Below are 22,996 nucleotides of genomic sequence, written 5' to 3' on the forward strand. Positions count from 1 at the left end.
AATAAGACCCAGGCATCAAAACTTTGAAAATGCTCCCCAAGTGATCTTCACGTGCATCCACTGATTTAAAGCAAGAGTTTGCAAACTGTGTTCCTTGGTTGGTGCTCCAGGGTGATTGCTATAATGGCAGCGAGGCATGTGAGGCCTGCTATTCCTCCAGACCCTCAGTCCAAATTCTTCCAGAGTTGCCTCTCATTTTATCTCTTTTACATATTTCAAATTAAAGAAAATGTCATTGGAACAAAAGTAGGTAGTCTTGATTGAAACAAAGCCCACCCAACCAGGGGCTGGGATGACTAACTTATCTCTTGGGAAGGAGGTAGGTAGGGAAGCTGCATCTTCTAGGACATTCACTCCAAAGAAGATGGAAATTTATCAAACACTGGTTTGTGACTCTATGTATTTTTTTAACTATTTATTTCCTATACAGGGTCAGTGAGACTCACTCATAGTTAGCCAGGTGTTTAATGAAGCGAGATTTTTAAAAACGCCAGTTTCCACCCTTCATGTTTCCTCCCATGACGCAAATACCAAAAAAAAAACCCCAGGGAGAAATAAACTTGTTCTGTTGATAACATCAGCAATCATTATTAATACAGACGCACATCTGTTCATGCTAAAATCTAGGAACAAAATGTTGTTACAATGCAACTAGAAACCGTTTTATGGGTTATGTACTGTGCCCAAAGATGTATATATTTTGAGGTATTATTCTTAAGTGGAATTACTCATATCATCTGAATTCATACGTATCTTACCTTATCCTATTCTTGGAAATGATTGGAAGAATGGGATTAGATGAAATAACTAATTCATTTTCCCCATTTTCATTTCAGTTTTCATTATAATTTAAAACTTTTAAAGATTTTTCTCCAGCATTAGTGCAGCTATATGGTCAGGAAATCTATAAAAATATGACTAGTTCATATGGACAGACAGAAAGACGGCTCTAAAGATATAAAAATTAGAGCTTATAGACTATTCTAAATCTTGTATGAACTTTATATTGCTAAAGATTCCTTCTTTATCAATTATCTTTTTAAAAATTTTTTAATGTTTATTTATTTTTGAGAGAACGAGTGGGGGAGGGGCAGAGAGAAAAGGAGACACAGAATCTGAAGCAGGCTCCAGGCTCTGAGCTGTCAGCACAGAGCCCAACATGAGGCTCAAACTCATGAACTGTGAGATCACGACCTGAGCCGAGGCCGAATGCTTAACTGACTGGGCCACCCAGGTGCCCCAATTATCATTTTTATCTAAGGAAATATTAGGAAGGTGACCTTATTGATATAGTGAACCAGAAGCATAGTTTGAGCACAGCTATCCCAAATGATCTGGGAACTCAGAGTAGAAAAGGATGGGAGAGAGGCTGGGAACCTTAGAGTTGGACATCAATTGCCAGGAGTACAGCAAGAAGTCCATTGATGGAAGTCATGTGCTACTGGCTATGAGATTTAGGACAGAAGAATTGAAAGAAACTCAGAGATGTACTAATCCAACACTGTAATTACCATGAGGAAACACGCTTTTAAAGATTAAATAAAAACTTGATATTACACCAACGTGAGACAACACTTATGTGGTAGAAGTTAAGAGCTCAGACAAATCCAGGTCCAAATTTAGGCTCTATTCTCTTACCCATGGCTTAACCTTGACCTTTTTGAACTTTAGTGTTATTCATAAAAATAGAAACAATAATACCTCCTCCCCAGTATGGTTGGGAAGTTTTCAATTTAATCATATGTAAAGTATCCAGCACATAATAGGTTGTCAAGAAACATTAATTCTGCCTTTCCTCCTTAGCGGAAGTGCAAACTTTAGAATATGATCTCTCTTCCAGGTGCACAAATGTTCTTTCTGCATAATTCAGTTTTAACCAACTGAACACTGAAAATATTTTGTGAAGCTGCCTAAAAGCAGATTTCCTTCCAAACTCAAATATGACATTGTGTATTTGCAATAAGTATTTTGCAACCCCAAAAGGGATTTAACTAACTCAATGCTCTTGATCAAAACCCTATTCAAATGGGCATAAGTACACTTGCCTTGCCTGCAACTAATGAAGACTTCTTTCTGGGGCTTCCCTCCATGCTCGGGCTCCAGCCTCAGTAGCTCAGCTTACCCTTTTGTCTCTCTTAAAGTCTCACTATGTCCTGGGACACACCGTGAAGCTGGGGCTATAAACGATGAGAACTGGAGCCCAATCCTTCCTTATGTCAGTGGAGCAGTGTAGGCTCCCTTGGGAACTTTGGGAAATTATGGGATTGGGTTGAATATATGATACCAATCGAGACAGCAACCACACAGAGAAATCATCCTTGCAGCCGCCACATAAGACGTGCGTATACAGATCCACCGCTCCTCTCTCTTCACCTCATAGGTCACGGGCTACGAATGTCAAAATGTCAAGTATAGGCTCTATTCTAGTTGCATGGGCAGACTGAGGGAAAAGAGAAGGTAGAAATAGATGAAACAAGAATCACAACCACAAGATTAACTTAGGTTTTTTAAATTATTATTAAATAAATGAAAATCCAATAGGAGCATAGCAGTGGCTTCGTTCTGAATTCAAAACCACGAGGTTTCTTGAAAATCATATAGTGCAATAAGGAGAATGAAGGGAAATTCACAAACTCCATTTTCTTGAAACCGAAGAAAATGTTTCTTCATAATGAAGAGTATACCTTGGAGCAGGGAAAACTGATCCAAAAGACCCATCTGAAGGCAGATTTAGTATCTTTAAAGACTTTAAAGATGTGAAAATATAGGCCAAAGTATCGTGTTAGAGATAAATCGGGATGGCATTGGATTTCTCCTCAGCAACATTCAGTGACAAAAGAAAATGGACTAACATTTAAAATTTACCCAAGTAGAGAAAGTGTGAACCAGCTAAGCTGCTCTTCAAGTAAAGAGCAGGCCGACATTTGAATATGTAAGAATTCAGGGAATAGTATTCCCAAGAACCTTTTCTGAGAATGATACCAGAGGGTAAAATTCAGGCAAGCAGGAGTTGATTGACAACACTTCAGCAGAAGAACTGAGGTGAGCATATAATTCATTTCATTGCATAACTATTATGGAAATTTTCAAGCATACACAAAGGTAAAGAGAATGTACCTGCTGTCCAGCTTCAATAAGTATCAATATTTTGCCAATCTTGTTTCATCCTTCAGCTACCTCCCCTTTTTGTGACAAAATATTTTAAAGAAAATTCTAAACATTATGCTAATTCATACAGAAACATTTCAATATGAGTTTCTAACTGGTAAGGACTTTTTAAAAAAATATAAAGTACCATGCTACAAGTATACATAACAAGGTATATATTTTATATACAGGTCTTTGATTTATAATATTATTATAAATAATTCCCTGAAATCATATAATATCCACTTAATACCATTCATATTTCCCTAAATAGCACAAAGATACCCTGTTATAGTTGGCTGTATGAAGCAGGTTATACATAAGGCCCACGTGTTGCTTCTGGTTGTTATGTCTCTCGTGTCTCATTTTTTCTCCTTTTTTCATGCCATTGGTTTGTGAAAAACTGGGTCATGTGTCAAATAGAATGTCCTATATCATAGATTTACTTGGTCGCTTCTTCATGATGCTAATTAACTTGCAGATTTTTTGCCTGTATTCCCTATAAAGTGACAATTTGGTCTAATACCTGATTAGATTCAGACTTAATTTCCTAGGAAACGATACTTGACAGGTGACGCTGTGTACTTACTCTTGCACTGCATGGCATAAGGGGGCACAGAATATCAGGTTATCCCATTTTTAGGGACGCTAAGGGAGATAAGTGGCCTCATGTGACACAGTCCCCATCCCACTATGCTTTCACCTAGTACTTTAGAATTCATTATTTATTGTGTAGATCCATTACATCACTAGGGGTTGCAAAATGGTTATTTTCTAATTCTGAAAAGCTCTACAAAGAATAAAATAATAAAAGAAAAGTAGAATGATACAAAACTGATGTGCATAAAGAAATAATTTTTTCATGGACTGGAATAACAATGACTGAGAAGACATCATGGGAAAAAGAAGCCATTAACTATAGCCTACAAATGCGGGAAACTTACAAAATGTGTGAGGAAATCTTTAAAATATTTCTAAAGGACAAACGGTAGCCTTTAATAAATGGAAAATAAATGGAAAGGCACCCCATGTTCCCAGACAGGTTGATAACAACACAACAAAGGTGTCTAATTCACTAGCGTCGGGGTGGAGCCCAAGATTTTCTTTTAGCCTGCCTTCCCCAGTATGGCCTGCTTTGTGCTTTAAAGCAGTTCTCAAGAAATGATCCCTGGACCAACAATATGAACTCGGTTACACATGCAAATTCTATTGCCTCGCTCCAGACCTACCAAATCAGACACTCTGGTCTCAGCAGTCTCTGTTAACAAGCCCTCTGGATGATTTTTGTGTGAGCTGAAAGTTTGAGGACCACTATCTCTAGTGCTTCTAAAATCTAAGTTGCATAGGAATCACCTAAGATTCTGTTAAACGGAAGACTGGATTCAGCAGGTCTGGGATGGGGTCTGATTCTGCATTGCTAACAGACTCCCTAGTGATGCTGATGCTGATGGTCTGAAGACAACAGTTTGAGGAGCAAGACTAGAAAAACAATCTGTTTCTAGTTTACTCAAGGCCAACCTACCCTGTGCCCTCTGCTCCCATTTTGTTCTAGGTATTAATGACAAATCATATGTTACTCCTCTCAGTAACATGTTTATTTTAAACAGAATTTAACCCACAGAAGTATGTTCCTCTCAAAACACATTTAACCAGAAATAATTACAAATTAATCTCAGGCTTTAGTGAAGCAATTTTGGGGAGAAATGTATTCAGCATCTATCAAAGCGTGCCATAGAGGACATACTGCTAAATGGAATCTAGAGGAGAAAACTACTAAGGAAAAGCTAATGTATAAAGAGAATCTTTGTGTAAACCTATGTATAATCCAGTTTGTATAAATCCAGTTTGCCTCTACTTTCTCTCCCTTAATAAATTCTTATTTTCATGTATTAGGTTTGGTGTAAGCCCTCGTATTGCTTCATAGTGCCCCAAAATTTGGTGGCTGAAAACAACAAACATTTATTTAAGCTCATGATTTTCTGGGTCAGAGATTTAGAGAGTGCCCTACAATGTCTGCAGCCTCAGAAGTGGTGGCTCAAAGTCTGAATGGCTGTAATGGCTTCTCCCTCTCCACTTGGCTGGCTTGGCCAAGCTCAGCATTACCAGAGACAAGGCATAAGATGCAACATTTCCACAATCTGGCTTCACTTCTATAGTCTATTGGTTCACTAAGGCCAGATTCAAGGGGAGAAGGATAAGATTCCACCTCCCAGTTAGAGCCATTGAGCCACATTTCGTTTACCATGGTTAGTTTTTATTAGAGTGAAACCCAGAAGGACCAAAGATGCAGTGAAGTTGGTTTGGTTAGAATCAACGTAAATGAAAAAAAAAAAAAAATGCTAGCTTCTTTGAAAGCTCACAGGCTCAGGAGAGCCTGCAGTTAGCATCTCTTCCCCACTCCACCTTCAGCGACCTCACCTTGGAAACTTGAATCTGCGTCATAGAAATTGGCAAACATTTCACATCAGGGTGTTTTTTAGGAGCCATTTGTTAAATACTAATCACATACCATGTTTAAAATCCAAGTAATATATCAAATATATTACAAATATATTGCAACGTTACATCCTCCACCTTCCCCTCTCCCACCTAAACACACACACACCTGACCCTGCTCCTCTAACTTCCCAAGGATATGTTCCAGGTCTTAACACCTCTAGGGTCCTGTCTTCAATCTGGGGTAACGTTCCATGGTAATAAAGGGTTCATTCCCAGGATTGTCCAGCTAGGGAGCCAGGATTTTTAGTGATACAGAGTGCGAGCCACACTGTAAAATGTAGTGCCTCTTTACACATCAATTCCACTCAGAGATTTAGGGAAACCTTAAAAAAAAAAATATATATATATATATATATATGTATATATGTGTGTGTGTTGTATATATTATATACACACATATATATGTGTATATATATTTAAACTAATGTGGGTATATAACATAGTAGAATGCAAAATTTGCATTATTTCTAATAAACATAAAACTACAGAACAGTTTTACACCAGCACTGCTTTGACAGTTTCCCCAGACCTCCAGTCAGGGCCGACTTACCCATTCAGCACAGTAGGCACTATGCCCAGAAACCACCATACTTGTAGGGGTTCCAAAAGTGTTTTTAATTTCTTTTAAAATTAGAAGAAAATGAACTTTGGGGTTGAAAAAGTATTTTAGTATATAATATTAATTTATTTGTATTTATATTAATACAGTCATAAATGTGTATGTGCATGCATATGTGTGTGTGTGCGCGCGCGCGCGTTTAAAGTAAAAAGGGGTCTACGGAAGCAGAGTGCCTAGAGCCCCCAAAAGTCATAATACAGCCCTGCCTATAGGGACATGCTTTCAGAGCACAGTGGAAACATGTGAAAAGCTCTAAATTTTAAGCACCATATCCTTTCAATGTGTTATTCTTGAAAACTGCTGTCTTCAGATTCCAAGGAAATGAATTCCAAATGGTAGATTTTCATACGTCCTTGAAAGGCAGTAGAATAGATTTGCAGGACGAGGATTTCCGCTGACTGCACCACTGACCCCACTGTCTATAGCAGTCAGTTAAGAGGATCTTGGTTACTCACAAGTCACCACTTCTGCTCCCAGATGCCATGACCAATATTTATATAGAGCAGCAGACCTTCTTGCATGAGTCTCGTCAAGCCATAAAATCATAGAACTTGAAGCCACTGAGCCCCAACCCCCAACCAATGGAAGAGCACCTTTCTCACCATCCTTGACCGTCACTCAGCATCAGTTTGAGCACATCCTGACACAGCCCTGACACATCCCGACACAGCCTTCCCTCAGGAGCTGCAACACTGCTTCTCTTTGGGTTGTCTTCAAGGAAACACTAACGGTGAGAAAACACAGAGATACACAGGTTGCTGTCGATGCCCCGAAGATGTCAGAATGAGCCCTGAACACCATGAGTCCGTGTGGTAGATGAACTACACGCTGTGGGCAGTACCCACAAGTACCAGTGTGGTCTCATCGTCCTCAGGGTTATGTTCCAGACCATCCTCCACCACCTTATGCAGAGTGCTGTAGTGTTGCCGACTTTGGTGGAAAGAATGCAGCTCTGAGGCAGCCTCCCAGGCTGCAAAGGTGGGCATGGGGAAGGCATCCGGCCTCTTGTTTTCAAAAAAGCACTTCAGGTTTCGCTCACTCAGCTTGTTGGCATACTCCAGGAATGTATTCTCCAACTGCTCCTTCTCCTTTTGTGCATACGTCTTCCAAAAACTCAGCTGCAGGTGGCTGACTTTAGATCGGCAGCGAGCATAGCAAGTGGTGAGCAGAGAGAAGAAAGACGCTGAACAAATCAGGCACCATCCTAGAATCTTAGAAAGAAAGAAAGAAACAGTGAGGACATGTAGAAGCAAAGCCACTTCCCAGGGAGCCGGGATGGTGTTACTGGTAAGTGTTTGCTGAGTTAACACCACAGGCATTGCTATACCTCAGTTGAAATACTTCATGTTAATTTTGTAACAGTCAAAATAAAGTTCGAGTTTACCTAATCTCTATCATCCATCCTACCCAACGTGCCGGTATACAAAGAAATAGCCAGAAGACAAGCAAATGGAAAATTGCAAAAAATGTAAATTATCCAAGAATCAGTTAAACCAACCCCTCAAATAGCTATTAAAGGAAAGAATTCTGTGCGTGTGGAAGTGTGGTCATTTGCACAAATGAACAATTCCTCAGCCAGGAGTTTTGAGGCATTGATAAATACACATTCATGGCTAGTGACTGATTTTTCCATGTTACGTTGTTTGCAGAGAACAACAGACCCTCTCTCAGAGAAGTAGCATTACTCATTACCCATGATCAAGTGAGACAGGCATAATACAATAAGGAAACTGAAGCCAGAAGAATTGAAAAGCTGCATTAAAAAAAAAAAAGAAAAGAAAAAGAACCTCAGCGTCATTCTAAACCTTCAGGATTACTGGTTCAGCATTTTGGTAATTAGAAAAAAAAAAATTCCTAAGTAAAAACTGGTTCAGGTGGCATTTTTTTCCCTGAATTTTAAAAGCAGAACTCTAAATAGCTCGACGTACCTTCTAAACTTTTTTGTTGCTCTAATTGCATTGGTCACAATTGGAATTAATCTCATATTTGGACAACTAACAGAGCCCTTTCACAGTTTCTCTTGACGTTTTCAATGACCCTTAGTATTTCTCAGCAAATGGGCCTGTTTGAAAATAGAAGCAATAATCTGCAAATGAACCCATTCAGACCGTAACAGAACTACAAATAAGTTGCAATGCTTTAAACCAGTGGTTCCCACACTCTGGCTCAGACTGTGGAGGCATTGTGAGGGTCTCAGCCTCCACGTGAATGCCAACTCTGGAGTGGAACTAACTGGATTTAAATCTCAACCTTCCCTTTCCTACAGGTGTTCTCATTTCCTATGGGTGCCTCATTTCCTCAGTTGTAAAATGGGGGTTACCCACCTCAGAGGGGAATTTGGGGAATTGAAATGAGACAGTGTAGACATACATACGCATTCAGTATGTGTTAGCTATTATCACATGCTGCAATTTTTCAGATGTTATATATTCACATAAAAGCATTACTGAACTCATGGTATCTTTCTTTCGTGATTTATGAATGAGACACAGCTTCCACCACGTGAAAGTCTTCATATTTACCTTGAATCACTTGTGGTTAGCTACCTCTTCTCTTCCTCTTCTACCTTCCTCTTTCCACGCAGCCGGACATCCTGCAGGCCAGCAGACCGTCTCACCTCAGCATCTGAGCCAGCTCTGCCTGAGCTATACTATTCAATCAACTACAGACTCCTCCTTCCACATTGCATCATTTTGGTGTTACCTTGCTCCCAGTACTGAGCACTGAGCCCTCTTGTTCTTCCCCAATTCATAGTATCCAGAATCTAAATAGACATGGTGGATGCTCTCACTCCAGCCCTCAATATGTTCCATTCTTCATGAGTCTCCTCTCTCAAACCCTGGCAGTTTTCTCATTAATTTAGAACCCTTACTGTGAGTCAACAGCTTTATGCCCATTTGTGTCCTTCATCTCTACCCCTTTCAGCAGCCCTCCAAGGTAGGTGTTATTACTCCCAACTATGAGCAAACTGGGGCTCAGAGGGGTGAAACCATTAGTTCTGGGTCACAGAGCTGGTAAGTGGTGGAGTCAGGATTCAAACCCAAGGCTAGCCAACTCTAAGACCAAGCTCTTGCCACTTGTCCACTCTAACTGCCTTACGAATAGAAGTTAGAAATCCAGCTGGATCTCTTCTTTGCACCCCCCCCCCCATGGATAGGGAACTTTTTCCACCCCCACCCACATATCCAACTATTGGTCTGGATTCCCTGTTGCTCCTGCCTGGCTGAACCACTGTGGTCAGCAGCTGTCATTGATATAGCTCCCCTTGTCTACATCCCGTGTGCATCCTCCCCTAGAAATCAGCCCCGGTTCTTTCTCATTCTGCTGAAAAGTAAACACGTAGTGTGCCCAGGATAAGCTATGACAGGATACTCATAATTCCTTATGCCTGTGTTTAGAGAAGAAAAGCTCACACAGTGATAAGTGTTTGGATCTGGCATGAACTGAATAGAGCCTGTGCCTGAGGACATAAATCATAAATCGCTCATTGTATCATAACATTTGTAATTAGTACCTTCCTTCAACAAAAGAAGGAAGACATTTGGGATCCTGGAATGTTTTTATCTAAGATGAGCTTTATGCATTAAACAAAAGATTTTGTTGTGGGGCATTTTTGAAGCTTATCTATGAAAAAAGTACCGTGTGACTATACAGCCAACCAGCTTTGGAAAGTATGATTGTAAAACCAGACTGCCTTGATGTGTTGTTGAAAAGGCACGTCCTTGTTGAAAAAGTAAAAATATACCATTTTGAGCGCCTTTATTCTGAAACAAATAGCATTCCTGACCAATTGTGGATCTGTTTATGTACTCTTATTTGTTGTTTTGGTTTGGGGAACATAATCCTACTACTCCCAAGTAGGAATTCAGTCTTTTCCTGAGGCCAGGGCAAGGCTCCACATCTGGATTTGTGCTCACGTACCTGGACGGATGACAAGCTACTTCCCTGTGTCAATTAGGTAAAGCTACAATTTCCTTCTATTAAATAAAACCTGTAGAGTGCAAAGAGCAGAAGACCTAACCTCCCTAGAGAATACCGTCACTTTTCACTGAAGGCTATTTAAAGACTGCCACCTCCCATTTTGGACAGGAAATCTTTCTCAATCTTGACAATATTTATACGCAGAGATAACAGTTGCCAGAAATCACTTGAGGGAATCTCTACACTAATTATATTACGTGCAGCTTTGAAAAATAAGAGTTCATTTGGTTCAGCTATATTTTAATAGATGAATGCTATGTGTGTTTTTCTGAGAAACCAGTTTGAAAATAATTGATAGAAGGCAGTAATTTCTAATTACAGCTCTGTCATTAACGCTCAATTATGAGTTAGCGTCATGCATTATTTACAAAGTCAACCCGGAGAGATTATTTTAAAGCACTTAAGTATTTACATACGCATAACCCAGAGGATATTTTCTTTTTGGAAGTGGAAAAGACAATGCAATCAGCAATTTTAGGGAGCCACCAACCTCTAAAAAGCTTTCCCTGAGATTGTCTTAATGCTGCATGATGTTCCAATTTCCATTTGGTTTCAAAATGTTCTAACAAGATTCAGACTCAGCTCTGCCGGAAGTGAGTACAGACAGAATACTTTGCGCAGGGAGAAAAAGGCAAGTTTGTCCTTTCTTACCTGAGACTGGGCTTGCAGGGACAGTTTCAGTTCTTCATTGTCCGTGGGGGCCATGCTGGTTTTGCCACAAGACACTTTGTAAAGTTCATCCCAGCATTCCTGGGGCTTGCCCTTGCAAATCAGTCCCAGGAGTCTTGAACTTTTGGTCCCGCTCATGGCACATTCATAAAAAGTCCCATTGAGCAGAGCCACAGAAAGCCACATCATTGGAGCCACCAATGAACTCAGAGTGATCTGGCCGAGGACATAGAAAAAGTGGCAGCTGTGACCTTTGGGGAAGATTTTCCTGGGATTCACACAGCAGCCGGTGAAGAGCCTCATCGCCTTGCTGTTCAGAAAGAATCCCAGGATCAGTAACACCCAAGCAGGAGCAAACAGGAAAACCAGCCCATAGACCACATTCTCAGTGCTGCAGGGACACTTAAAAGCCACCAGTGAAAAGAGACGCTCGCTCCCCACGGTCAGCAGAGCCATGAAGCTGTAGCCAATAACAGTTTTCTGGTTGAGGAAGAATTTTAAAATCCCCTGAAAAGCATCCATGTTGAAGATACACAAAGGGAAAATGCTTTGCCCTTATTTATTGGCAGAGCTGCTGCGGCAGTGGCCGAGGGTGGAGCTCCTTCTTCATTAGAAACAACAGTCCTCCTTCTCAGACTGAATTCAGCCAGATAAGGAAACAATGTCATTGCCTAGGAATGAGTATTTCCCAACCATGCTCAGATAACGCCTCCTACTGGTGAATTTTGTGCCACGGAACCGGGGCCCAAACACTGAGAATCTGAGTACATTCAGAGTGCACAGCTTCCATTTTATGTTATTTTCATATGGCTTGGATTGAGAATCAGAATTTTTTTCAGATTCTCAATCCTATAAATAATAGTCTAGGAATTTTCCAGCCGGAGGAATCAACATTAGCAGAAATGGGTCTCAGCCAATTCACTGAGAGCCAAATCTAGTCTCCAGGCCAGGAGTCTCATGATGATTTTTCCCTTGTTACTTAAGGCTGCTACTTTTGCTACTTTGCCTTAAGATCTGAAAGATTCATTTTTTTGTGTCCTCTTAAACTGACTAGTGTCAGAGATTTGAGCCAAATTTTAGGATTTGGGCTACCTAAAATTTCTATGGAAAAGTTTAGGGAGCATTTGAGTTTTCAGTGAAAGACAAAATGAGAAGGTCCTCATCATTTCTTTCCTAGTAACCTCTTGATTACTATCTCTGCCTTTGACCTCCTGCCCAACCCTACCCTCAACCCAAATCCATCCTCCAAGCTCACACAAAGGAGATCCTTCAAATGGAAATTCAATTCTGTCCTAACCTACTCACACCTTCGGGGCTTTATGCTACCCACAACTGATAAATACCAGTCTGCCCTGAACTTGATCATGGTATTTCCTGCCCATGACATGTTTCCTCCACCTAGAACACCTCCCACTCCCACCCTGTCCACCTGGCAAATTCTCACTCAATATTCATGAACAGAATAGCGTTTCCTTCTCTGTGAGTATTTGCAGGATTGCTTCCTAATATAGAACACTGTACTTGCAGGACTTACACCATTGCAGTTTTTTTAATACCTTTTTACTATGAGCTCTTATAAAACAGGAACAATATTTATGAACTTTTGTATTCTGGGCCTAAACATGGTCTCAAACACAGAATGGATGCTCATTTAATAATTTGTTTTTCAAATAGTTATTGAACTCGCATTGTGTGCTAGAAATGCAGTGTTCAGTGAGTACCTATTGAATGAATGATGAACCTTTCAGGACTTCTAACTATAAATAATTTAAGAAAATTGTTTCCATTTCTGTCCTATACTGCTCTTAATTTTAAAAATTAAATTAATTGGGGCACCTGGGTGGCTCAATTGGTTAAGCGTCTGACTCTTGATCTCAGCTCGGGTCATGATCTCACCGTTTGTGGGATCGAGCCCCATGGTGGGGCTGTATGATAACAGTACAGAGCCTGCTTGGGATTCTCTCTCTCCCTCTCTCTCTACCCCTCTCCTGCTAATGCTCTCTGTCTCAAAATATATAAATAAACCTTTTTAAAAAATTAAATAATTAAGACACTTGAAAGACAAGTTCACAAGTTTCCAATAATAAACTTCAAATTCCAGTGCATTTGGTGAAAAGAAAGTTCCTTGGCCCAGAAGTCAAGGGACTGAGCAATAGCATGGGCTTGGCCATGTCATTCGACTTCTCTGAATCGCAACCTGCTCACTTATGAAACTAGAGGTATAAAAGAAATAGTCTCCAAGATTTTCTCCATCTCAACATGGTAAAAATCTGTAAGCCCTTCAATACAGCAGACTTTTTTCAGAAGTTACTTTATGACTCATTTATGTAAATCATACCACCACTATCCCTTGCTCCTTCTCAGAGACTAATCATCCTTTGTGATATGACTTCCTCCACTTTCCAAAGCACACCCTTGAGTCTGATTGTCCGACAGCACCCTCTACTCTATCACCTTCCAATTGTGGTGGATATGTCTTGCGTTCCTTCTCATTCAGGATCTTACCCTTTCCTAGGCTCACATGACACCTATCATGCTGGGATGTTGATGACTGATATTTTAATTTCTTACCCTCCTGAAGGATATTTATTTTTGAAAAAGATTTTTTGAGAAATAATGCTTAACTCTGCTTCATAAAGCATATTGCTTCCACAGAAAACTAGTCCCTTAGGATATCCCATAAAAATAAAACTCTTTAAGACTTATACAGGTCATAGGGTGGGTACATGCCAAAGCTGAGTGTGAGCCCACACTGGCTGACTACAAACTCCACATGCTTAACCATTGTGCTGCACTGCCTGGAACAGAATATCTGGGTGCTTTGCTAATAATAGATACTTGTTCCAGACCAAGTTTTTTAGCAGATTTTCCCCCCCCTTTTTATTAGGTTGCCTTTAAGATGTACCTGGGAATTACACCAAGTGTGACCTGTAACAATCCAAGCAGAACTGAATTTTCCCTGATCTTAGACAAGAATCCTCTGGTGGAGTTTGTGGAAGAGCTCCCTGCCGGGCGATCGTCTCTGTGCTACTGCAATTTACTCTGTGGGATTATCAGAGGTGCCCTGGAAATGGTAAAGCATATCTATTTCATTGTGTTGGGTATATTCCTTATCTCGTGCTGTGTAACAGATTACCCCCACATACAATGGTTTAAAACAACTAATATTTATTATCTCACACAGTTTCTAAGAATCAGAAATCCCGGAAGAGTTTTGCTAGGTGGTTGTGGCTAACAGCCTTTCAGAGCGTAATACACACACGATCCGGCTGTTGGTCCCTTCAGGGCTGCAGTCCCTGAACACTTGACTGAGGCTAGACGATCCACCTCCATGCTCACTCACGTGGTCTCACTGGCTGGCTGGCAGCTGGCTAGAGGCTTCATGAAAGTCCTTGCCACATAGGCTCCCTGGTAGATACAGTCACAACAGGTGCTGCTGGCCCTGGTACTGTGTGGGAGGGCCCTACCTGAGGGTGTGTGAATAACAGGAGGCAAAGATCACTGCAGTCGATTTTGGAGGCTGGCTTCCACACCTGAATTATTCATTGACTGAACAAAGACGGTGAGGTGATTCGCATCTGTGAAAAGGCATTGAGCTCTTGGTTTGGGGAGTAGATTCCCGTGATTCATTGCTTACATACAAAAACCAAGAGCACACTGTATGTTAGCCAGTTTGACAACAAATTATAAAAAAAAAAAAAAGATATTTTAAAAATAAAAATTAATGAAGAGAGAAAAGAAATAAGAGACTTAAAAAGGCCTGAAAAATAGTTTGAAATGTAGGAATTACATTATCAAAAAAAAAGTAGCACTGACAGCAATTTTTTAGTGAATTTAATTTGTGTGGAAAAGTAAGTAAATAATTGTGCTTCCAAACAAATCTAAGTCCAGATAATTATTCAAAAAAAAAAAAAAAAGGCATTGAGCGTACAAGGTGAATAAGACATAGTTGCTGCCCTTCAAGAGTTTCTGTCTAGTACAGGGGCACCTGGGTGGCTCAGTCGGTTGAGCGTCCGACTTCGGCTCAGGTCATGATCTTGCGGTTCATGAGTTCCAGTCCCACGTTGGGTTCTGTGCTGGCAGCTCAGAGCCTGGAGCCTACTTCGGATTCTGTGTCTCCCTCTCTCACTCTGCCCTTCCCCTGCTCATGCTGTGTCTCTCTCTCTCTCTCAAGAATAAATGAACATTAAAAAAAATAATAATAATAATAAAAGAGTTTCTGTCCAGTAGAGAAGTCAGATAGATGTGTAAAAAAGTGTGGATAAATGGCTAGGGGAGGACCTGGGTTGGGGTGGTTGGTAGGGCAGAGATAACTTCCTAGAGAAACTAGGATAAATAGAAGGTGAAGGCCATGGGGTAAGGGAAGCAGGGGAAAATAATGTTCCAGGTAAAAGGAATAGCATGTCCAAAGACACAAAAAGAATGTTTCATTCAAGGAATGAGAAACTTGAATTAATTCCATAGAGGTGACATGTAGATTGAGATATTGTCTCGAGTAAGGTTTCAATTCTTTACAGAGGCTTGATTTTTATTTTTTATTTTATTTTATTTTTTATATTAAATATAATTTATTGTCATATTGGTTTCCATACAACACCCAGTGCTCATCCCAACAGGTGCCCTCCTCAATAGAGGCCTGATTGTTAATTTTTTTTTCAACGTTTTTTATTTATTTTTGGGACAGAGAGAGACAGAGCATGAACGGGGGAGGGGCAGAGAGAGAGGGAGACACAGAATCGGAAACAGGCTCCAGGCTCTGAGCCATCAGCCCAGAGCCTGATGCGGGGCTCGAACTCACGGACCGCGAGATCGTGACCTGGCTGAAGTCGGACGCCTAACCGACTGCGCCACCCAGGCGCCCCGAGGCCTGATTTTTAAAAAGTGGTGGGGCACATTCATATGACAACCTTGGGAACAATCTAAAGATAGTTATATTGAAAGCAGCAGAGACCCATTATAGGTTTACAAATAAGGGAATGGTATTTTGAAATTTGTGTTTTAGGAATTTTATCCCTTTGTCAACAAAGTGAAAGTATACAGGAGGAGGGTACAATGCTGGAGGGAAGAAGAGGGCAGTTAGGAAGCTGATGATGGTAACCTCAAGAAAAACCAGAATAAAGCCCTGACAATAGGAGTGGAGAGGAGATCGATGTGAACATTAATAAGGCAGATTACTAACTAATTAAACTTAAAACTAGGCTATTAGTTGACTGAAAGAGATAAGATTGGGAAAAAGATTCAGGAATTATTTAAGGTTCTGAGTAACCTGTAAGATGGTTGTACTGTTAACCAAGAGAGCAAAACAAGGAGGGGTACACTGGGGGTTGGGAAAGATAAAGTGAGGAGTTCAGCTTGGAAGATTCTAGAATTGAGGTGTCTAACATACAAACAAGTGATGATATTCAATAAGCAGTTGTTTTACATGTCTGGAAGCCACAGATGTGGGCTGGAGAGTCATTGGAACTGTCAAAGGATGCCTAGGAAGTGTGTAGAGTAAGAAGGAAAAGAAGTCACAGGTGGAACCGTAGGAAGCAATAAAACATAATGAGTAAGTTGAAGAGAGAATACAAAGACTGCAAAGGATACCAAGAAGGAATAAACAGAAGTGGGAAAATACAAGGAAAGAATGGAGTCAGAAACAAAGGAAGAGAGTATTTCAAGAGGTTCCTCGAAAAATTAAAAATAGAACTACACTACAACCCAAAAAATTGCACTACTAGGAATTTATCCAAAGGATACAAAAATGCTGATTTGAAGGGGCATGCACACCCTAATGTTTATAGCAGAACAATCAACAATAGCCAAAGTATGGAAAGAGCCCAAATGTCCATCAACTGATGAATGGATAAAGAAGATGTGGTGTGTGTGTGTGTGTGTGTATATATATAATGGAATACTACTCAGTGATGAGAAAGCATGAAATCTTGCCATTTGCAACAATGTGGATGGAACTAGAGTGTATTATGCTAAGTGGATAAGTCAGTCAGAGAAAGAGAAACATCATATAATTTCACTTGTATGTGGAATTTGAGAAACTCAACAGTTAACATAGGGGAAGGGAAGGAAAAATAAGATAAAAACAGAGAGAGAGAGAGCAATACAGAGAACAAACTGAGGTTTGCTGGGGGGTGTGAGGGGTTAAATGGTGACAGGCATTAATGAGGGCACTTTTCAGGATGAGCACTGGGTGTCATGTGTAAGAGATGAATCACTGGGTTCTATTCCTGAAGCCAAGACTACACTGTATGTTAACTAACATGGATATAAATTTAAAAAAAGAAGAAGAAGAAGAGGGAGTGATTCCCAAGATCAAGGACAGCAGAGATGCTAAGTAAAACAAGACCTGAAAAATATTCACAACATGTAAGAAGGAAAAGGTCAGGAAGGACCTTAGTGGGATGAGAACCTGAAGGAAGAAGACAATCTGTCAAAAACTCTTGATCAAGGGCAACTTAGAAAGAGGTAACAGTCCACAAAGTCTAGTTTTTCCAGAAGCTGAGCTTTTAAAAGTGGTGGGACCAGAGAGTAGCCAAAGATTAGACATGATAATGAGGCATGCATATAATTTTCAATTATCTGTGATAATTAGAGGAAGGATATAATAACAGGTAATCCAAAAGAGTAAAACAATAGCCATAATGTATTATTCACACAGACCTTCCATGCTCTGTCCTACCAATTTTTTAGGCTTGCCCTATAATCAAGAAATCAAGAAAGAGGAAGGGAGATGTTCTGGGAGCTTACAGACAAAGGGAGGAACCATAAAACAAAGGCAAAAATAAGATAAATAATTCTCCAGTTTTCATGGACAACATTTGATTCTATATGCTATTTGACAAATAGCTATCAGGCCTCATGTGGCCTCAGGTATCCAAATAGCTTCAAAGTAGCCTCCTTGCTCATTTTAATTGACCTTCTGACAAATTTTGACAAAGACAAAAAAGATCTTATTGGGGGAAAATGAGGGTGAACATAGCTTCTATATTTCAATTGCCTACTAGACCCAGGCTTTTTCACTTATTATTTGTTTTACCAAGTACTTTTGCTTTTATCTTATTTATCACAAGGACTTAAAATAGCTGAACAGATACTCTGTCAAGGGTAGTCGGTCAGCAATATGATGCTCTTATGTGAATACATTTTAATGAATAGACAAGTAAGCCCTGTGGGATCACTTCAATGTATGGAAAGTGGGAAATTCTTTCTGGTAGAAAAGAAGGGCTGGATATCAAATATTCATGTCTGTAATTTCAATCTTTAATTTTATATTTATAATTTATTTAGTTGATACTTTTTCAAAGCTCTCAAAGTCCTGATTGCTACATGTTGTTAGCACAAGTGATGCTATTTGGTCGATGACAGAATGATTGATAGCAAGTTCGTTGGAAAGAAATCATTTAAGAATCCATTTATCCTTGGAAGTTCTGCTTGACAAGACACATTGGGTCAAGGCTATAGATGAGCTCTGCACTGTGAGCAAAAGTGGGCCCATGTCCCTTGACTTGCCCCGGAATCCCCCAGGTTGGGCGTGGCCTGGACCACCCTTCTCTCTGCAGGCTCACACCACAGAGCTGACCCACAGCCAGATCATCTCTGGAGGACACACAGTAAAGGGCCCTTCATCCATGGAGCAAACTCTTTTTTTTTATCATTCCGTAAGGAAAGTGAGCCCCTTACTGGTTATATAAAGCTGAAAAAAAAATAGAGAGAGTTTTTTTAATTTTTTAAACCTAAATGATGCGTGCCTGTTTTGTTTTGTTTTTTTCTCTTTCCTAGGTTCATTTGGCTGCTGATGTTACATTCTTGCAAGACACACTGAAAGGCGACCGTGTGACAGAAATAGGAATAACATTTCTGAAAAAGCTAGATGAGAAAAAATACAGACGGAAAAAATGAAGAATTGCATGCAAAACGCCACAGGGTGGCCATTTGAGGAGTTAATATTATCTAAACATATGTAGCCATAGAAATTTTGAATTGTTTAATAATAGCATGGGATTTAAAAGGCTTCTATATCCATGAGAAATTTGAAGTGCAGGGCACTAGGAGTTAAAGCTGTTTTCTTTCTTTGTTTATAAATCACACATTTTTAATCCTATGTCCATAAGATTACATCTACAAATAACTCTTCATAAGATGGGATACATGAATTTCACATATCATATAGTTCATCCTAACAGAGTCTATTGATTTCATTTACTTATGGCAATGAAAAAAAATCACAACCAGCTACTCAGTTAGTATATCTACCCATTCTCATTGGAAAAATAGATGAAATGATACAATACAGAGTTCACTATATAGAGATAATTTCTAGATACTGTATAGAAACAGTGCCATTTATAGTACCTTTCCATCTTTTTGAGAAACTATGGATACGATTTCTCTCATATATTGGCTTGTTAATCACTTTAGCCTCCCAAAGTTGCTCTCTCTTGATTTATAAATACCAAGGCAAGCTGTTTATTTGGACGTTAATTTTAAAATATTTTTAAATAGCATTTAATTTTAATTAACTTAATTTTTAGATAGTATTAACCACATTTCTTCCTTTTCTCATGAAATATTGCCGATGGTCAAGCCAGAAAATCTCTAAAATGAGAGGTCAATAATGTTTTTTTGAAAGTACTTTCTTACCCCAAAGCTTATTAAGTTAGAAATGTTGCTGTCATTTTTATCCCCTAAACACCTTACAAAGCATACTTTGTGCCCAGAACATATTTAAAATTCAAAATGTACTGGACACAATAATCGTTACCAGACCATCAGCATACAGGTAGCCTATATGGCGGTCTGGGATCTAGTGGGATCTTCAGAGAACTGAAATTACAAGTAAGCTATAATTAGTATGGGCCCATCAGTTAAAACTGGTGTAAGTGATATGAGAGTGGTAGACTTCAGTTGGACTTGGGAGTCTGAAGACACTATCCCTCCAGCCTGAAGACACTAGTCTCTTTCCAGTGGATTCAGGTGATCCTAATTAATGGCTGCTCTTGGGAAAGGCACATAGTCTCTCAGGCACACTCTCTCTCATCTATAAAATGGCACGGTTGGACATGATACATATCTTAAATTATATAAATGAGTTTGAATGGCATCAAGAACCACTGTAGGGCCCCTGAGTGGCTCAGTCGGCTAAGCATCTGACTCTAGATTTCGGCTCAGGTCTCACGGTGTGTGAGTTTGAGCTGACAGCACAGGGCCTGCTTGGGATTCTGTCTCCCTCTTTCTCTGCCACTGTCCCCCTCGCTCTCTATCTCTCTCTCAAAATAAATTAAAAAAATAACAATAAGCTTAAAGAAAGAAATATTTTTAAAAGAACCACTGAAATTCCACATTTTTGGACGTTAGAAGACGATGAGGAATTTCTTTGTTCCCTGCCTACCCAGCTGTCTCTTCAAAAGGACATTGAAGTGGGTATTAGGATCAAATAGAGTCCCTGGGGCAGCTGTAGCAACCATGGAAGGAACTTCAAACCAGTTCCACGGACGACCAGGAATAGAATCTGGAAGAATATTACCTGACATCAGAAGGGATATCACAGTGCCACGTATTTTAAACTGATGCCTCCAGAAGAATGTTTGCAATCCATCCCAAAACTTCTTTTGGGGATGTTTCCATCTTCTGTTCAGTTTCCTCTTTCTCCTTTATAGTACACTCACCTCTCCAGGAACCCAAAGTCCCCATGTCTAAGGGCCTCTCTCTTCAATCAGCACTCAAGTACACTTCCATGCTCTGCAGTATTCTCTTGTCTACACTTTCCTCTCCTTTCTCTCCCAACCCAGCCATCCAAACTCCCTGGGGCCGCTGTCTTCATTACCCACCCACCTGAAGACAGCTGATTCTGATACTCCGATGCTGAGTGTTAGAACGGGTGATGGTTTCAGGATGAGTTTTGTTCTCCGTTCTTTGTTTTCCCTTACCTTAGAGAGGGAGACCAGCCTTTTGGATTGACTTTATGGTATAAACAGTGACCTATATCACCAAGAGAAAAGACTGTTCAGTAGTCCCCTCCACCTTATTCCCAGGGGATATGTTCCAAGACCCCAATGGATGCCTGAAGCCACTGATAGTACTGAGCCCTATATATATACATATCTGTGATAAAGTTTAATATATAAATTAGGCACAGTAAGATATTTATAACAATAATGATAAAACAATGATAGCAATGTACTATAATAAAAGTTGTGTAAATGTGGGCTTTCTCTTTCTCAAAGTATCTTAGTGTGCTATACTCACCCTTCCTCCTGTGATGCCGTGAGATGATAAAATGCCTATGTGATGAGATGCAGGCATTGGACCTGGTGTTAGGCTACTATGGGTCTCTGACCAGAGCTCAAAAGAGGTATCATCTGCTTCCGGACTGAGGTTGACTGATGAAAGCAAAACCACAGGTGGGGAGAGACCACTGTATTCAGTAAGAACTCCATCCTGAAGAATGGGAGAATCGAAAAAATGCCGTTCATGAGAATTAGAGCCACATAGATACATTTTCGAATAGCCACATTCAAAAAGTGAAAAGGAGCAGGGAACACTAATTTTAATAATATACTTTTTTTAGACTAATTATCCAAAATATTATTTCAACAGTCAATATAAAAAGTATTGATGGGGCGCCTGGGTGGCTCAGTCGGTTAAGCGTCCGACTTCGGCTCAGGTCATGATCTCGCGGTCCGTGAGTTCGAGCCCCGCGTCGGGCTCTGGGCTGACCGCTCAGAGCCTGGAGCCTGTTTCAGATCCTGTGTCTCCCTCTCTCTCTGACCCTCCCCCATTCATGCTCTCTCTCTGTCTCAAAAATAAATAAAACGTTAAAAAAAATTTTAAAAAAATTATTGAGACCACTTACATCCTTTTAAAAAGTGTCTTTGAACTCTATATTTTACACTTTTAGCACATCTCAATTCAATGGTAAATTTTCAAAGCTTACAGTGAAATGTAGTCCTACCAAAACAGTAAAATTGTGTTTAATAGCTTCAATTTTTTTTAATTTAAATGAACTAAAATTAAATTAAATTTAAAAATTCATTTCCTCAGTCACACTAGTCACATTTTAAGTGTTCAGTAGCCATATGTGGCTAGTGGCTACTCTAATATACAGCACAAGTCTACAATTCCCAGTCACAGACCTGTAGGGTCTCCTTGACCTTCAACCCAAAGTATTAATGGGGAGGATCCAAGTTCGTAGAGAGGGAGAAAAGAGACAGAAAGAAAAAGGTCTTTCTCAGAGACCATCAGAGATCAATGAAATGCTTAGTGGTGATCCATAAAAACAGAGAGGCTTCTAGGTAAAGATTTCATACTAAGGAAAAGGTGCACACCATCCTCTGAGTTCCAAGTGTATTTTCACCCCCTTTGTGTGAAGTTGAGTCTTTCTTTTTCTTTCTTTCTTCCGAAAGAGAGAGAGCGCAAGTGAGAGAGCATCAGAGAGAGAAGCCGAGGAGAGGCAGAGACAGAGAGAGACAGAAAGAAAGAGGGAGAGAGATAGAAAAGCAGGGCTCACCCAAAGTGGGGCACGAGCTCACCTGATGTGGGACCCAAACTCACAAACCATGAGATCGTGACCTGAGCCAAAGTCGGATGCTTAACGCCTGAGCCACCCAGGTGCCCCTGAAATTGAGTCTTTCTAATAAAGGCCTTGTGGAAGTTGCACGGTGTAACTAAAGAGGTATAGAATATTTTTATTTCATAAAGGCCTTCACTCTGTACCCCAGACCCTGATCAGTGCAGAGGGAAGCCAAAAAGGAAGAAAGCTTGGGGGCAGAAAGATAGTTTATTGCTATTCAAATGACATCACCAGATTGCTGCCTGAGCTGTTTGTTTACTGGGGAGACCTGCTGTGGTTGCCTATTCACTTATTTAAAGTTGCCAAGAATCAGAAATACTTCCCTCAGCAGCCTGCACAGTTGTTTATTGTTTTCTCAAATCTCTTAGGTTCATCCGTTAGTTATTAGAAGCCTGGATCTCTTCAGCAGTTGGAATGGACTATTATGAATAAGCGGAAAGTTCCCTCTTCTTCGTTTATGAAGGATCAAAGTAGAAATATGGGAAAACAGATGCATGAAGTGAGAGAATGTCATT

At 40.1% G+C, this 22,996-nt stretch overlaps 2 protein-coding genes across 2 annotated transcripts in view; one reads left to right on the forward strand and one right to left on the reverse strand.

Annotated features, from left to right (window-relative positions):
- TRAPPC3L (trafficking protein particle complex subunit 3L) overlaps nt 1-21,441 on the forward strand; it is a 42,151-nt gene extending 20,710 nt beyond the window's left edge. The window contains exons 4-5 of the mRNA XM_053222348.1: nt 13,803-13,988; nt 18,692-21,441. Coding sequence (XP_053078323.1) covers nt 13,803-13,988; nt 18,692-18,811 — 306 coding nt within the window. The 3' untranslated portion in view covers nt 18,812-21,441. The remainder of the gene's footprint in view (nt 1-13,802; nt 13,989-18,691) is intronic.
- CALHM5 (calcium homeostasis modulator family member 5) lies at nt 3,986-11,616 on the reverse strand. The gene is made up of 2 exons (XM_015082831.3): nt 10,898-11,616; nt 3,986-7,476 (listed from the first exon to the last, which is right to left on the reverse strand). Exons 1-2 carry the CDS (start codon nt 11,435-11,437, stop codon nt 7,087-7,089), a joined length of 930 nt encoding a protein of 309 aa, XP_014938317.1. The 5' UTR covers nt 11,438-11,616; the 3' UTR covers nt 3,986-7,086.
- Nucleotides 21,442-22,996: the final 1,555 nt, after the last annotated feature.

Source organism: Acinonyx jubatus, chromosome B2 (assembly GCF_027475565.1).
Source record: "Acinonyx jubatus isolate Ajub_Pintada_27869175 chromosome B2, VMU_Ajub_asm_v1.0, whole genome shotgun sequence".
Taxonomy (NCBI): domain Eukaryota; kingdom Metazoa; phylum Chordata; class Mammalia; order Carnivora; family Felidae; genus Acinonyx; species Acinonyx jubatus.

What these genes read in the sequence shown, in the direction of transcription:
- CALHM5 (XM_015082831.3), bottom strand. Translation starts at nt 11,437, where the DNA reads ATGGATGCTTTTCAGGGGATTTTAAAATTCTTCCTCAACCAGAAAACT. An exon ending in CCCTGCAAGCCCAGTCTCAG is followed by an intron (nt 7,477 to 10,897) that starts GTAAGAAAGGAC and finishes TTTCTTTCTAAG; the next exon opens with ATTCTAGGATGGTGCCTGAT.